Source organism: Phoxinus phoxinus (genome assembly GCF_949152265.1).
Source record: "Phoxinus phoxinus genome assembly, chromosome: 3".
NCBI classification, from domain to species: domain Eukaryota; kingdom Metazoa; phylum Chordata; class Actinopteri; order Cypriniformes; family Leuciscidae; genus Phoxinus; species Phoxinus phoxinus.
In genome coordinates, this window is record NC_136878.1 from 34,619,832 (window position 1) to 34,634,678 (window position 14,847).

The following is a 14,847-nucleotide window of genomic DNA, read 5'->3' on the forward strand; positions in this document are numbered from 1 at the left end:
TTGAGCAATGTAGCCAATGTAAATAGAAGCTTTTGACACTCTCAAGAGCGGAAAAATCTAATCTGTTTTACTAATATGCTATTATTACAGAGAAAACTCATTAGACCAGCAGTAATGGGCAGCTCTTCATTGGCGCGGTTTCACACTGGATGCGTAAGCGGCGCATATTTTTCCAGCGCCCATGTTAACAGATTAGAGCAGGGGTGTCCAATCCTGCTCCTGGAGGGCCACCGTCCTGCAGAGTTTAGCTACAAACACACCTGAACCAGCTAATCAATGTCTTAAAAAGCATACTAAAAACTTACAGGCAGGTGTGTTGAGGCAAGTTGGAACTAAACTCTGCAGGACAGGGGCCCTCCAGGACCGAGTTTGGACACCCCTGGATTAGAGCATTCACACTGCATGCCAAGACGGAGCAGCACATAGCAGAGCAGAGGCGCGATCGAGTCTATATTTGCTGCGCCTCTTAATCTGAATTAAAGCCACAGTACATTGTTAATGTTCAAAAAATACACCCGAGGTAACAACAAAAGTACAAATTTCACCATAAAATCATATGAGAGATGTTTCATGTTTCACAATCACCATATGACATTCAGTGCTGTGGGAAAAAAAAGAACAAAATACACAAAACCATCACTGTCAGGAGTTTTTGCCCAGAACATCAAAGGCCTGTTTACAATTTTTTTGTTTTGTTCTAAAGACCAAGTAAAGTAACCCATAATCAGAATTTGTCCTCTGCATTTAACCCATCAGTTAGTTATGAGTAGCAAGAAGAGAACGCACAGACCCGGTGCTGTAGGCAGCCATTTTTACTGATGTTGGGGGTTAGGTTGCTCAAGGGTACCTTGTGAGTAAAAGTGTCACATGTGAGTAAAAGATTGGATTTTTTGTGCCAGTGTAAACGCAGCCAAAATCCCTATAATAAGAATGGGGGAAAAAACGACAAACTTACAAGCAAACCATTAAGTTTCCAAATTGATGTTTTGCTCATGCTCTGCTGCCAATAGAAATAGTTAAGAGTGTATACATTAGGAAAGACTCTCTGGACTTACCAATTAGTGTGAATACAATAATAATAGTAATGGCAAAAACAGAGTTTTTAATATGGTTGTCGTAAAAAAATATAAACAGTTAATTTTCAACTATACAAATGTTTAATAAATGGTTCACAGATTTATTTTATGAATGCAACTTAACTAAGAACAAAACAAAACAAAACAAAACAAAAAACTAAAGGAAAGTATTTGAAAGAGCAGAGCCGCACAGTCTCATTGTTTGTTGCTGAGACTCAGTCTAGAGTGCAGAATCTTCAAACAAACGGAAGCTCCAAAAATAAACGCAATCATGCTCAATGAAAGATGTACATTCTCTGGCAACAGATAAAATATTTTGCGAACACATATACAAACATTTGGTATTTAAGGTTCAGCTTTGCTCATTTATTTACTTTCACAACATTTATTTTTTATATATTCTACAAAAGAAGAGAATCACTGGGAAAAGTACACAATTTCCAAACTTTTAATCTCATAGGCAAATGACAAGAAAGTCCATTCTAATCCATAATGACTATAAATACCTGAATTGCTGCATGAAAGTTCTTATTAGAGTCCCTCTCTACTTCAGGATCAGATATTTTATGTGCTGGCCTCAGTTTGCCCTGAGAGAATGTGGGTCATCTGCTGATCTGAGACCTGCTCCTGCTGGCACAAACCCATGGCCTGACTCAAGCAGGCTGCCAGGAGGTGCTTACACTAGAGAACACAGATATGGAAATCACATTTTAATAAAATGGCACTAAACAATGGTAAGAGAAGGTTTGACAGAAATAAACATAGAGGTTATACAACTGAACTATTATTACACCAGTTTGGTTATACATGAATGACACTGTATACGCTCAAGGTCAGATATGTTTCAAACTAATATTTATTGTGTGTAATGAATGATAGTAAATGCACAAAGCACCCATCTGTTCTCAATTTACAGTCACTGGCACTGCAGTCATAAAATATGCATCAGCGGGATGAACAGTCAAAAATATCGCTATAGTTTTGCCGCCCAAAACGAGAGGATTGACAATGAAACAGCTGAAAGGGGAATAAAACATGCACTTAACAGGATGTATTAACGTGGCGGCATTACACAATGAAGAACAGACTGTACTTTCATTATTATTGACATTCATGTTGGTCTACATGCTTGACTGCACCTGGAATCTCCCCCTACACACCAGACCCCCGATATAGAGCCTCACCAACCCACCAACTCACATCTGATGAGAATCCCACATCATGTTCTTCTGGGGTTTGGCAGAGCAGGCAGGTTTATCACATTGAGACGTTTTCTAGAGCATCAACTAAACTCTATTGCATTACACAGAGGACTATAAATAAACAAGGAAACCATTCCTCTCAGATCACATGGGTATAAAATGCATTTATATTTTTTTGCGGCTCGATAATAAAGGGAGGTCATGCTATCAGAGTGAAGCAGTGCATTTTGAGGTTGTCTCTGGATTTTCTTTCTCAGACTGGAGGACTAATTTTAGTCTCATTGCCTCCCCTGGGCTCAAAAGCAGGCTGATGCACATGTAACCGTGTGACAACAGATACTGGGGTCTCCTTTTGAAACAGACAGTCAATGGAGAAGAGAAAACTAATAAAACCTGTGGAAATAACCACAGCAACAGGAAGCTAAAGAAGAGAGTAAAGGAAGACGCTTAAAATGAAAGCGTGTAAAAAAGTTGCTAATAAAAATGTATTTGACGACAAAATTGTTAACTTCGATTCACAAATGAATAATTATTTAAAAAAATGTTTTCCATATCTTTTCAAATGCATGTTAAATAATGTAAGTGCAAAAAGGTTTTAAAACACAATCACTAGACAACTAATTGGTAATAATATCAGTTGTCAACTATTTTTTTAACATCGATTTCCATCCATTTAAGTCTTATTGCTTATGGTTTGATATCAGCCCTAAAAGCAGAAAAGATTATATATATATAAAAAAAATTTTAAAAAAAGGATAAGGGTCTCGGGGGGTCTGTGAATGCAGCTGTGTGGTTGTGTGTGAGAGCAGAAAGAGGAAGTGATCTCACCATCAGACTCTCATTTCTCCTAAGCACAGAGAAAGTGAAGGCGGGGCATGGGCAGTAGTGACAGGACGTGAAGCACGTGTACAGACGCCCTGATCCACCTAATACCTGTTGGAGAGAGAGATAACAGAGAGAGAAACAAAACTGAAATGAGAGATGGGTATTATGCTAAAGTTCACCATCACAGCTGCATCTCTATAGAGGATTTCAGCTTCCAAAATACATAATTTTGATTTTACAGTGTCAAACAATGCAGGCAGATAAACAGTTGGATCGCCCTGTTGTCTCTATGAGTTACATGTATGTACAGTATGTATGTATGTATTTATGTATGTATATAATTACCATGACTTTTCTACTTTTATTTTTTTATTTAGGTCCATTTAAGGAAAAGTGTGTCAGATTCACCCAAATTCTTCACCCATTTGTATATGAATTATATATTTTGAGGAATATCTCTGTGTTTTTTTGTCTATTCAATGGAAGTTATTGGGCTCCAGTCTCGAAATATATTGTTTTAAGTTCCACAGAAGAAAGTAAGTCATAAAGGTTTTGAATAACATGAGGCATGAGGGTGAGTAACTAGTGAAATAATTTTCATTCTTGGGTGGACTTTGTATTAGTCCTGCATAGTGACACATTTTTTTAGAGAACAAATATTTCATGTAGTCTCTCAATATAAAAAAATATAAAAAACAATGATAAAATAAACAAATAAAAGAATTAGAACTAATTCGATTAAGAATGTCAAGCTTGACATTTCAATAAACCATTTACTGCAAACTCAATGCAGAACTGCACTCAAAAGGATATTGCACTGCAGATTCCCTTCAGGGGTCTGTCAAAACAAATGATCTAGTCATTCAAGTAAGAAAAAGGGTATTAGCAACAAAAAAAAAAACAAGAGTCAAGAAAAAAAGACATTCAACATTCATTCTCAAAGTTCCAAAGAGGGGACCAAATACGCCAGAAATCATTAGACCTCTGGCGTAAGTCACAAGTTAGTTTTTCTAAAGGAAGGAAAATAGCAATTTGATTCATCCACATATTAACCTTCATTATTAACAGAAGGGACATGAGGAGTGGACCACAATAGGAGTATACATTTTCGCGAAGTAGGTACAAAGAAGTAAAACACATTCTAGATCATGGTTGAGATGTAATTCAGCTTTATAATTCTGGAGATAGGTACTCAGGGATAGAGCAAAAGATTAATCAATAATCCTCTGAACAATTTTATGTATTTCTTTCCAGAACACATCTTCATTTTTCAAGAGGAAAAGCCTCCAGTTGTTTGAGGTATGGAGTAGTTGGAAATCTCATTTGCATTCTGCGCTCTGGAACGTCCCAGAGAGATTTAACGGTGTGTAGATCTGATGACCGGCAAGGTCATGAAATGTGTATGATTTTTTTTAGCAGTGAATATGGGATCATTACATCCTGGAATATGGGAACATATTAAAATAAAATAGCTCCATATTTCTTGTTTGTCATACAATCATACAGCTCAACAATCCAGTCCAACAACACCTAGATGATGGCCCCTCATCCTAGGGCTGCATGATTAAACAAAAAAAACCCGAAAATGCGATATGGCTTAGTGCATTTATCAAATCACAAAGGCTGTGATTTCATCAAATAAAACATTTGCTTCATTTGTGTTTCAAAGTGAAGAGTGGCACGGTGTTCATCCACATGAGCAGCTCATGATCCGCCAGTGTTTCAGTGTCTCAGAACGGCTTGCTCCACAGTAAATGAGTAAATGAGATGGCTCCACCATCTTTGCATGTGCTCAGAGTTTGGGTCGCTTTATCATGCATCTGGGAACGCAAAATGAAACAACCATCTTCCCATGCTTGTAATGAGAAGTACCGGTACTTATCAACAAAAGAGCTTTAGGGCTTTAAGGGCTTCCTGTGGTTTTCTGCCAAAATAAAAGTTTGATGGTTAAATGTTTTGAAATTAAGAAACAAGGCAGCCATACATTTTACAGTTTTAAAATAAAAATATACATATATATTTTTAAGGACTTAAAATTTTTATTTTACAGCGAAATATTACAATAGTAAAAAAAAATGTTTGGATTAATTTTTATAATAATAATAAGCATTATTATATTTTTTAGGCATAAATCATCATGAATATTGATGCGTTTCACATCTGAGAAAGACAAAGACCCTCCCATAATGCCCCTATCAGGTGCTATCGGGCCCTATCATTATGAGGAACCTTGCACAAAGAATGAGGAGAGATTAAAAAAATAATGGCTTTTTGATTGTTTGGATTTATTTACAACACAACATAATCCAAAGATACACAACAAAGGACAAAAAGGAGAGATTTTGATGCTACGTTATTTGAAATAACAGCCATTTCGAGCCGCGCCTGCAATTTCGCAACTCTGTCGCATCTCTCTGCCGCTCTGCCTCCCGCTCACACACACTGCCCCGGCGGAGGAGGACAAATGGCTCCTTAGTTTCGAAATGGTTTGGTTACAAGGTGATCGCGTTGAAAATAAAGGCGTTTGTCTAGCGTTAGAAGCTAATTTGAAACATTGCTGCGGCTCATTTAAGAAAATGACAGCTCCGAAGAGATGCAGCTTTAGTTTGAGGTAGTGCTAACAATAATAAAGAAAGATGATGATCATCACCACCTTATCTGTTACCACTGAAATGTAGATGTAATGTATTTCCATATTTAAGCACTGTATCAAGTTGCAACTTACATCTGTCTCATTCTTTTTGGTGAAATGGTCCCACACACTACTTTTCTTTGCACGATTCATCCTGTCGTCTGCCCTGGCTCTAACCTCGATTGTGTTAGCCTGTAGCGTTTACTTTTCGCAAACCTTGTGAGCGCGCGAACCCAAACGCGATGGGTTTGGTGCACACAGGGATAAAAAAGTACCCCATGTGTAAAATGAAATACTCTGCTGTATCGCTGTGGGCCTAATTTTCTGCCAGAGGTCCTGGACATCTTGTTCAGATACATGGCATCATGGATTGGATCAAATACCAACAGATAAAAAATCAAAACCTAACAGACTGTGCTAGAAATCTTATAACGGGCCATGTTTGGATCTTCCAACAGGACAGTGATCCAAAAACAAATATCAAAATCAAAACAAAAATGGGTCACTGAGCACAAAACCAAGATCTGCAATGGCCAACCCAGTCCCTGGCCGGAACCCTATAGAAAATGAGTGGGCTGAACTGAAGAGAAGAAGCACCAACATGGATCTGGGAATCTGAAGGATCTGGAGAGATTCTGTATGGAGGAATGGTCTCTGATCTCTTGTCAGGTGTTCTCCAAACTCATCAGGCATTGTAGGAGAAAACTCAGAGCTGTTATCTTGGCAAAAGGAGGTTGCAAAAAGTATTTAATAAAAGGGTGCCAATAATTGTGGCCAACGTGTTTTGGAGAAAAACATTTATTTCATAATGTGATTTAGCCCCACTTTCAATTCTCTTGCTTCAATGAAAGGTTAGAATTTTGGCAATTTATTGAATGAAAGATCAAAAGGATAAACAATGCAGATTTATTTTTTACAGCCAGTTTTGATCATATTTACCAGGGGTGCCATTAATTCTGACCATGACTGTATATATATATGTATGTATGTATGTATATATATATATATATATATATATATATATGTGTGTGTGTTGTCTTTGCATTCTTTCTTGTGGCTCAGTGACACCTATGAAAGGCTCATTAGTATGCAGAATTAGCAGGTCTTTGTCTTCTCTCAGGTGTGAATTAGGACATTATTCATGACCTTGTTGGATCATTCACGCCCACCTGCATATTGCCTTTCCAAACAAAAAGTGTCTTACAAAATTTAAATCAATCTATTGTTTAATGTGAACGATTAGCCCGGATGATTTTCAGATCATTTTGAAGTAAACACTTTAGCCGACAACATCCATTAGTCAAAAGTATTGTGGGAATATGTGAAGTTGGTCGTTTGTGGTCTTATATCAGAAAATTTAAGTTTGAGTTTTTTGAATAACCACGCATAAATAATATTCTCTCAAAAATGCAAACATGTACATACATGTTGCTCACATATTATGATAGCCATGTTCGTGCTAAATAGAGTGTAATTACACCTTTGAAAAAATACAAATATCAGGGCATGTCAAAACATCTCAAGGACCCCAAAAACACCTAGACCCCAGAGGGTTAACAAGTGTTCACATGTAAATCAACCACAATTACAATTTCAACAATATTTTAAGTGTAATCTTTCTTTTTTTAAAGTATCATACATATTTCAAAGTTAAGGATTCATTAGTTTAATATAGCCTAACGTTACATTGGAACAAACACTATAACATCTTAGTTGATGAGTTTATTTTTGACAAAACATAATATATATTTAACATATGAGCAGAAACTGGCTAACAAAAGCTTATTTTATGTCTATTTTATAGTAAAAACTTTAGTCTATCCAAAACTAGTCACAACTAGTAACAACAGCGTGCATATATGCCGTTCATTCATCACAGATTCATATTTAAACAGTCTTTTTGCAGTTTACATACACTATTCCATATCGCGATTAGAACAAAGCATATAAGAATAAAAAAAACGTACTACTAATCCTCAACTGGATCCATTGCTCCTCGAAGTGAAACCAGCACTTCTGAGGTAAGTTTCCCAGGATTATTCCTCACAGCCTCGCAAGATGACACAGTCATCTGAATAAACTTGATGTGTTTTATCGAGCTGATGTGGCCGGTTTGCATGTATTGCCTCAGATCATTTTTGTTTGAATAGCGCACGCTCTCCGTGGGCGTGGTCGCATTAAAAGATAACTAGCTATAATGAGCTGAAATGAGAACTCACTCTTTTTATATAGATTACATAAACAGAGAATATTTGTTTTAGTTTTGAATTAGATCATTTAAAAGTACACACTTAAATGATTATAAAGATATATTGCTCATGCCTGGGTGAATAGTATTCACTGAGTTTTGTTTATGTTTACAGACGTGCATATGAAAAAAAGTTCACGGAGACGGAGAGGCAGAAAGCACACCCTGTTTATTTTCTTTATTTTACAAAAGCACAATGTCTTAGTTCGATTGTAAGTGGACAAATAAAAATTAGACTGTTAAATGTTAGCTGTTAAATAGCTTATTTTTTTATATTTCTTAAGTCTGTATGACCAAAAATGACGGAGTATTTTAAGTCTATTTTGCTGCTATGTAAAAAAAAAAAAACAACGAGCAAAACGCGCTGGGGCGTTTGCCGTCCTCAGAGGGTTAACCCCCTAAACCCATCCAACAGCTTGCTAAGACATTGAGGGATACAAATTTATCCAGATGTAAGAAGAACTACAGTGGGGGAAATAATTATTTGATCCCCTGCTGATTTTGTAAGTTCGCCCACTTACAAAGAAATTAAGGGTATATCATTTTTAATTTGTATAAATTAAATATAATTAATCCTTATTAAAGATATTAAACAGCAGTGAATTTTCTCTTTTTATTTTGTTATTTGATCAATATTAAGTGTACAGAAGGCATTAGGTTTATTACGCACTGTCACTTTAAGACCGAGTGTGCAGAATGCAGATCCAATTGCACTGATGCACTGTACGTTCTGTAAAGACATAACCGACTGTGTTTACGTGAATGCTCTCCAAAACTGACATTTAGACATAATGTTGTGTGCATTTGTCCATTCAGATGCGAAAGAGAGCTCAATTCAGTCCTTGCGCGCAGCGCGCTGTCTATGTGCAGGACTGCACGCTTCGGGTCGCGTATGTGTGTGTGTTCGCACAGAAAAGCTTACCGAATAAAGCTCTCTTTCGCGTCGTCTCTCTTATTCAGATCTATCCATGTCTGCTCTTCTCTTTATCCCAGACGTTTTTTAACGATTTGAGACAAGCATCAAGCGCATGCCAACTCGTGTGCGCCGGGTAGATCAGCACGTTACAATACAAATGTGCGCATCTACCACAAACGCAAATCAGTTCTGACTGGATCTCTTCCCCAATCGTCCCTCCCTAATTTCCGTCTAGTTTTTATTCGTTGACGTGGTCATCATTTAAAACGTGAAAAAATTTAATTAACACTGCCTATGTTGCATTTTGGCGACAGTTACCCTTAAAGTACGCAAAGGCGCATAGTTAACAAGTGGCATTACGCATTCCTCATTTCTTTGTAAGTGGGCGAACTTACAAAATCAGCAGTGCATCAAATAATTATTTCTCCCACTGTATGATAAAATACAGCAGTGCAAGTTTTGTGCTCCTTATATCTTTTCACTTCTGTCTTCCCAAAATTAATCTCCAGCCACACTTTCCTCAAAACTCAACAGAAAAACAAACAAGACCTCTTTAATATATTTTTTTATAGAAAGCAATACAATTAAACTGAAATCTTAAACCAGGTGCATTTCTACAAACTGGTCCTCTCATAATATAATCATAACTTAACATTCTATAAGCTTCTTTATTGCTATCCATGTGTGTTAACTGAAGTCTCAGTACTGAATATAACTTATGAAGGTATTATACTGATGAATAAATCTTAGTGTAGCGGAAAACTCATCAGACAACACACTTTGTTATCAGACCACACACTCCATTATCAGGCAAACACTGATAAATCCCTGCAGTGAAGCTGCTTCTCTGCCCTGTGAAGAAAAAAGGCCTCACTTTGTCAAAGACTGACACCTCATTGCGGTGAGTCACAGAGAGGATAATTGGAGAAACATGGAGCCACAAGAGTGAAAGGAGTGCAAAGGCCAGAGCTGTCGCAGTGGGAGAGAGCAGGACTGACGCTGACAAAACATAACACTCACAGGATGATACAGCACACTGCGTAATTTCACATGTACCTTCATAATGCACACTGACCATTACTCCTGTCTTTTTCACAATACACTTTGTCTTGGCTTTGAGAGGAAGATTCTGACAGACCATCAACCGACAACTAGCCAAATATAAAAAAGTCTGGTCCCATTTGTTTCAGGCCTGGTGATGCTGTAAATTCAGCCAGGTCAGATTATAAATATTGCCTTTCGGGATTCATTAAATTAGACAAAAAATGACAACATCAGCATAAAGCAAATGTAATGCTTCTGTAGCCAAAAGTGTTTACAGCATTATATAATACACTGTGAAGTGCCATTGTTGGTTGTCAGCAAATGCAACTTTCCATATTATATCTACAAACAGTAGAGACAAGAATCAGCTCCCTAATGGTGTGTGCATTTGACATTTCTTGACCCTGTATAACAGTGGTTCTCAACCTTTTTTTGCGCCGGCATCCCCCTTCCCTTTATCGAAGTCCCTTACTTGCCCCATCAAATAAAATGTAGTTTTGATTATTATCTGTTTATTATAATTAGGCCAATTATTATAGTTACACAAATATAGTTTGAATATAGTTAAATATAATCAAATGTTTGGGGTCTTTTTTCAAAGAAACTGATACTTTCATTCAGCAAGGATCCATTAAAATAATGAAAGAGTCTCAATAGAGGGATAAAATAAAGTATTTTACTCTGTACATTGTTCAGTTCCAGCTGTAGAGCCCTTGCAGCAGGGCAACTGGGTCTATGACGATAATCAGCTGTATATTTCTTCAAAACCTAACGAAACCTACCAATTCACAAAATTAACGGAATGCATAGCTGATATAAAAAATTGGATGACTAGTAATTTCCTACTACTAAATTCAGAAAAGACAAATTATTGGACAAAAAACTTTCACACATAATAACCTAGAATACTGTCTAACACTTGATGGCTGCTCTGTTAAGTCTTCGTCGTCGGTTAGGAATCTGGGTGTGCTCTTTGATACTAATCTTTCATTTGAAAGTCACGTGTCTAGTATCTGTAAAACCGCATTTTTCCATCTTAAAAATATATCTAAATTATGCCATATGCTCTCATTGAAAAATGCGGAACAATTAGTTAATGCGTTCATTACCTCAAGGCTAGATTATTGTAATGCTCTACTGGGTGGTTGCCCTGCACGCTTAACAAACAAACTACAGCTAGTTCAAAACGCAGTGCTCGAGTTCTTACCAGAACCAGGAAGTATAACCATATTAGCCCCATTCTGTCAACACTGCATTGGCTGCCTATTAAACATTGTATACATTTTAAAATATAGCTGATTACTTACAAAGCACTAAATGGTTTAGCTCCCCAGTACTTGAGCGAGTTCTTAACGCATTATAGTCCTTCACGTCTATTGCGATCTCAAAATTCCGGCCAGTTAATAATACCTAGAATATCAAAATCGACTGCTGGCGGTAGATCCTTTTCCTATTTAGGGATGGCGAAAACTCAAATTTCTTGACCGACCACCGAGCCACATTACCCGGTTGAAACCGGTTAACCGATTAGTTTAAAATATGTTACGCTATTTGAAATAACAGCCATTTCGAGCTGCGCCTGCAATTTCGCAACTCTGTCGCATCTCTCTGCCGCTCTGCCTCCCGCTCACACACACTGCCCCGGCGCCGCCCTTCCACTCACGTCACTTTTTAAAAATCCCCTACAGCGCGAAACATGAGTCCCGCAAACGCGGCGCCGAGGAGCTTGTATGTAATCGAAGGACAAATGGCTCCTTAGTTTCGAAATGGTTTGGGAACAAGGTGATCGCGTTGAAAATAAAGGCGTTTGTCTAGCGTTAGAAGCTCATTTGAAACATTGCCGCGGCTCATTTAAGAAAATGACAGCTCTGAAGAGGCTTGCGGTTGCCGCGTTTTCAAGTGATACCTCATAGATGTGCTACTACTGTATTTAAGCACTGTATCACACAAGTTGCAACTTACATCTGTGTCATTCTTTTTGGTGAAATGGTCCCAAACACTACTTTTCTTTGCACACTTCATCCTGTCGTCTGCCCTGGCTCTAATCTCGAGTGTTTTAGCCTGTAGCCTTTACTTTTCGCAAACCCAAACGCCGTGACCTCGCGCCAAATTTTTTTTATTGGTTTATTAAGTACAAACAGGCGAAACATACAAAAATTGAGTGTGAGGGATTTGTTCACTTCACACAAAAAGATATTGGAATGAGATGTAGTAGCGTTTAGTCCACTGTATATAATAGCCTAATTTAGAGATCACTTATTTTTTGCTGAAACAAAACTTTGCTGAAAAACCTGCAGAAAAGTTTATATTTTTAGCAAATAAATGGTATAATTGTACTAAATGTCTACTTGCATGTCCTCTAAATGTTCACGTGTCTTTTTGCAGTGAAATCTTTATTGATTTGTATAAGGTAAATGTAAGAATAACTTTTATATTGTAACTAATATTTCAAGATGAACACTCACTGAAATTAAGAAAATTGGGTTCTATACTCGTTCGTCCGTCATACTTTTTTTTTTTTGAAAAGTTATTTTAAAATGTGTTCAGGTTTTTGAAAAATGTTGCTTTGTACATCTCTCAATCATCATTATGTTTTGCCCCAAATGCCCCAATAATGCAGAGCTTTGATCATTAAACTAAGCATTTAATTATTTTACTAAGGCATTATTGGGCAATATAGAGTGAAAAACAATACTTACATGAATTTTATGCAAGTAGTCTGATATACTGTTGACTGTATACTGAAGATCTCATTGATTTACCCCAAATTTTATCTTATAAAAATATCAGCAACTGCTCTAAATTGCATATTTTTGCCCAGTTTCTCTGAATAAAATTAAGTTTTTTTTTTCCTCCTCGAGGTATTAATTCCATATTCTCCTGTATATGAGCCAAAAAAGGCTGATGTATCAAATAGCATATACAAAAAAAAATATGTATAGTATTGTAAGACTTTTTTAAATTGTCGAAAGGTTCAATAAACGATGATTAGAAACAAAAACAGACTATTTTTTAAAAAAATGTCAGGCTTTACAGGGTTAAATTTAATTGAATATACCATCTGCTTTCCGTGGGTGGTAATAATACCAGCCAAATAGGGTTGAGTTTCGTGAATAAGCAGAATCTAATAAGCCTAATTAACAAAGTAGGAGTGTGTTGAAATAACAATGATTTAATTTAAATATGCATTGGGCGGCACTATACCAGGACATAGTGACTGGTTTAAACTGGACTGCATGTGGTCACCGAATAAGAGGCAGAGGTTCTTAAATATGCTTAATATACAGCTTGAAAAGTGGCAGTTAAAGGGATAGTTCACCCCAAAATTAGCCCATGATTTACTCACCCTCAAGTCATCCTAGGTGTATATGGCATTCTTCTTTCAGACAATTACAATCGGAGTTAAATAAAAAAATGTCCTGGCTCTTCCATGCTTTAATAATGGCAGTGAATGTCCGTTTCTGTTTTGAAGTCCATAAAAGTGTATCCATCCATCATAAAAGTGCTTCACACGGCTCCGGTGGGTTAATAAAGGCCTTCTGAAGCGAAACGATGATTTTGTGTAAGAAAAAGAACCATATTAAAAACTTTATAAAATAAAATAACTAGCTTCTGGCCAAATGAACATACAGATTTGACTTAAGTCTAAGCGCAACAGAATGCGAATAATGCAACGTACTGCTGATATTTACGCTACGCCATGACGCACTACCCTATTTCGATGTCACAAGTTGCGCTTTAAACGCAAGTAGACTGCATATGGCCGGAAGCTAGAATTTTACTTTGTAACGTGTTAAATATGAATATTTTTCTTACAAAAACTCATCGCTTCAGAAGGCCTTTATTGACCCACCGGAGCCGTGTGGAGCACTTTTATGATGGATGTATACACTTTTATGGACTTCAAAACAAAAACGGTCATTCACTGCCATTATAAAGCATGGAAGAGCCAGGACATTTTTTTGATATAACTCCAATTGTAATTGTCTGAAAGAAGAATGTCATATACACCTAGGATGACTTGAGACAATAGACTTGGCCAACAGTCACATCGTTGAGCTAAACTAAGAATTTGCTCTGAATATCACCCACACTTCCAAACTGCCTGGGGCATAAAGAGAGGAGAAGGAAAAAGAGATTAGACAGGAGATGCTACCATTCTGTATGGATATGCATAAAACATGAAATAAAAGATTGTGTGAGATGAGTGAAGTAAAGGTCTGAAATCCATAGTAAAGATCACGCAGAGAGTATATGAAAGAGGCAGGGGGGAACATTGAAAAACTAAATATTTCTAGGAATTGCTGAAAGAAATGCTCTTGAGTGTTTTTCATAACACAAAAAATGTGTACAACAGCGCAAGCAGTCTTGCTAAAAATTTACTTTCACAGATGTGACCATGTGGTGTCTTTGCACAACAGAGGATTTTAAAGTCTTCTGTAATTTACATGAGCATTTCTTAACACTAAAACATATACTTGTCTACAAGTATACTACACTTAGAAGAATATCAACTAACAACTTTGCTTTTACCAATTAAAAAATAACATTTTAGAAATACAAAAATACTCTTGCTTATCTTTGAAGTTGTCCTTCAGTGAAACATCCCACCTTATTAAGGCACAACAAAAATCAACATAGGCTTGTAAAGCAGCCGGTGTGACAAACACTGGCCATTATTTCCCAGCGGCCCAAAGGCCAGTAGAGTCATTAGTGCATTAGAGAGCCTCATCACAACAGCCTGGACTGATCTGCTGCAGTGTGAGCTAGATTATGTAGCGGAAGGGACTTTCACCATTAGACCAATGGATAAGCTGCCCATGTCCTGTTTACTTGTTTATGGTTTAGCAGACATTCAAAATCAGAGGCAGAGTATCACATGTAAACGAGATTTATAATATCAT

The 14,847-nt window shown here is 37.0% G+C and overlaps 1 protein-coding gene across 3 annotated transcripts in view; it reads right to left on the bottom strand.

The window, feature by feature from the left end:
* Positions 1-1,581: 1,581 nt before the first annotated feature.
* Positions 1,582-14,847, bottom strand: part of zswim7 (zinc finger, SWIM-type containing 7) — a 37,808-nt gene continuing 24,542 nt past the window's right edge. For all 3 annotated transcript variants that reach the window (XM_079608327.1, XM_079608328.1, XM_079608329.1), the window contains 2 exons: positions 3,107-3,211; positions 1,582-1,757 (listed from right to left, as the gene is read on the bottom strand). In XM_079608327.1, the coding sequence (XP_079464453.1) occupies positions 1,641-1,757; positions 3,107-3,211 (222 nt within the window). In that variant the 3' untranslated portion in view covers positions 1,582-1,640. The remainder of the gene's footprint in view (positions 1,758-3,106; positions 3,212-14,847) is intronic.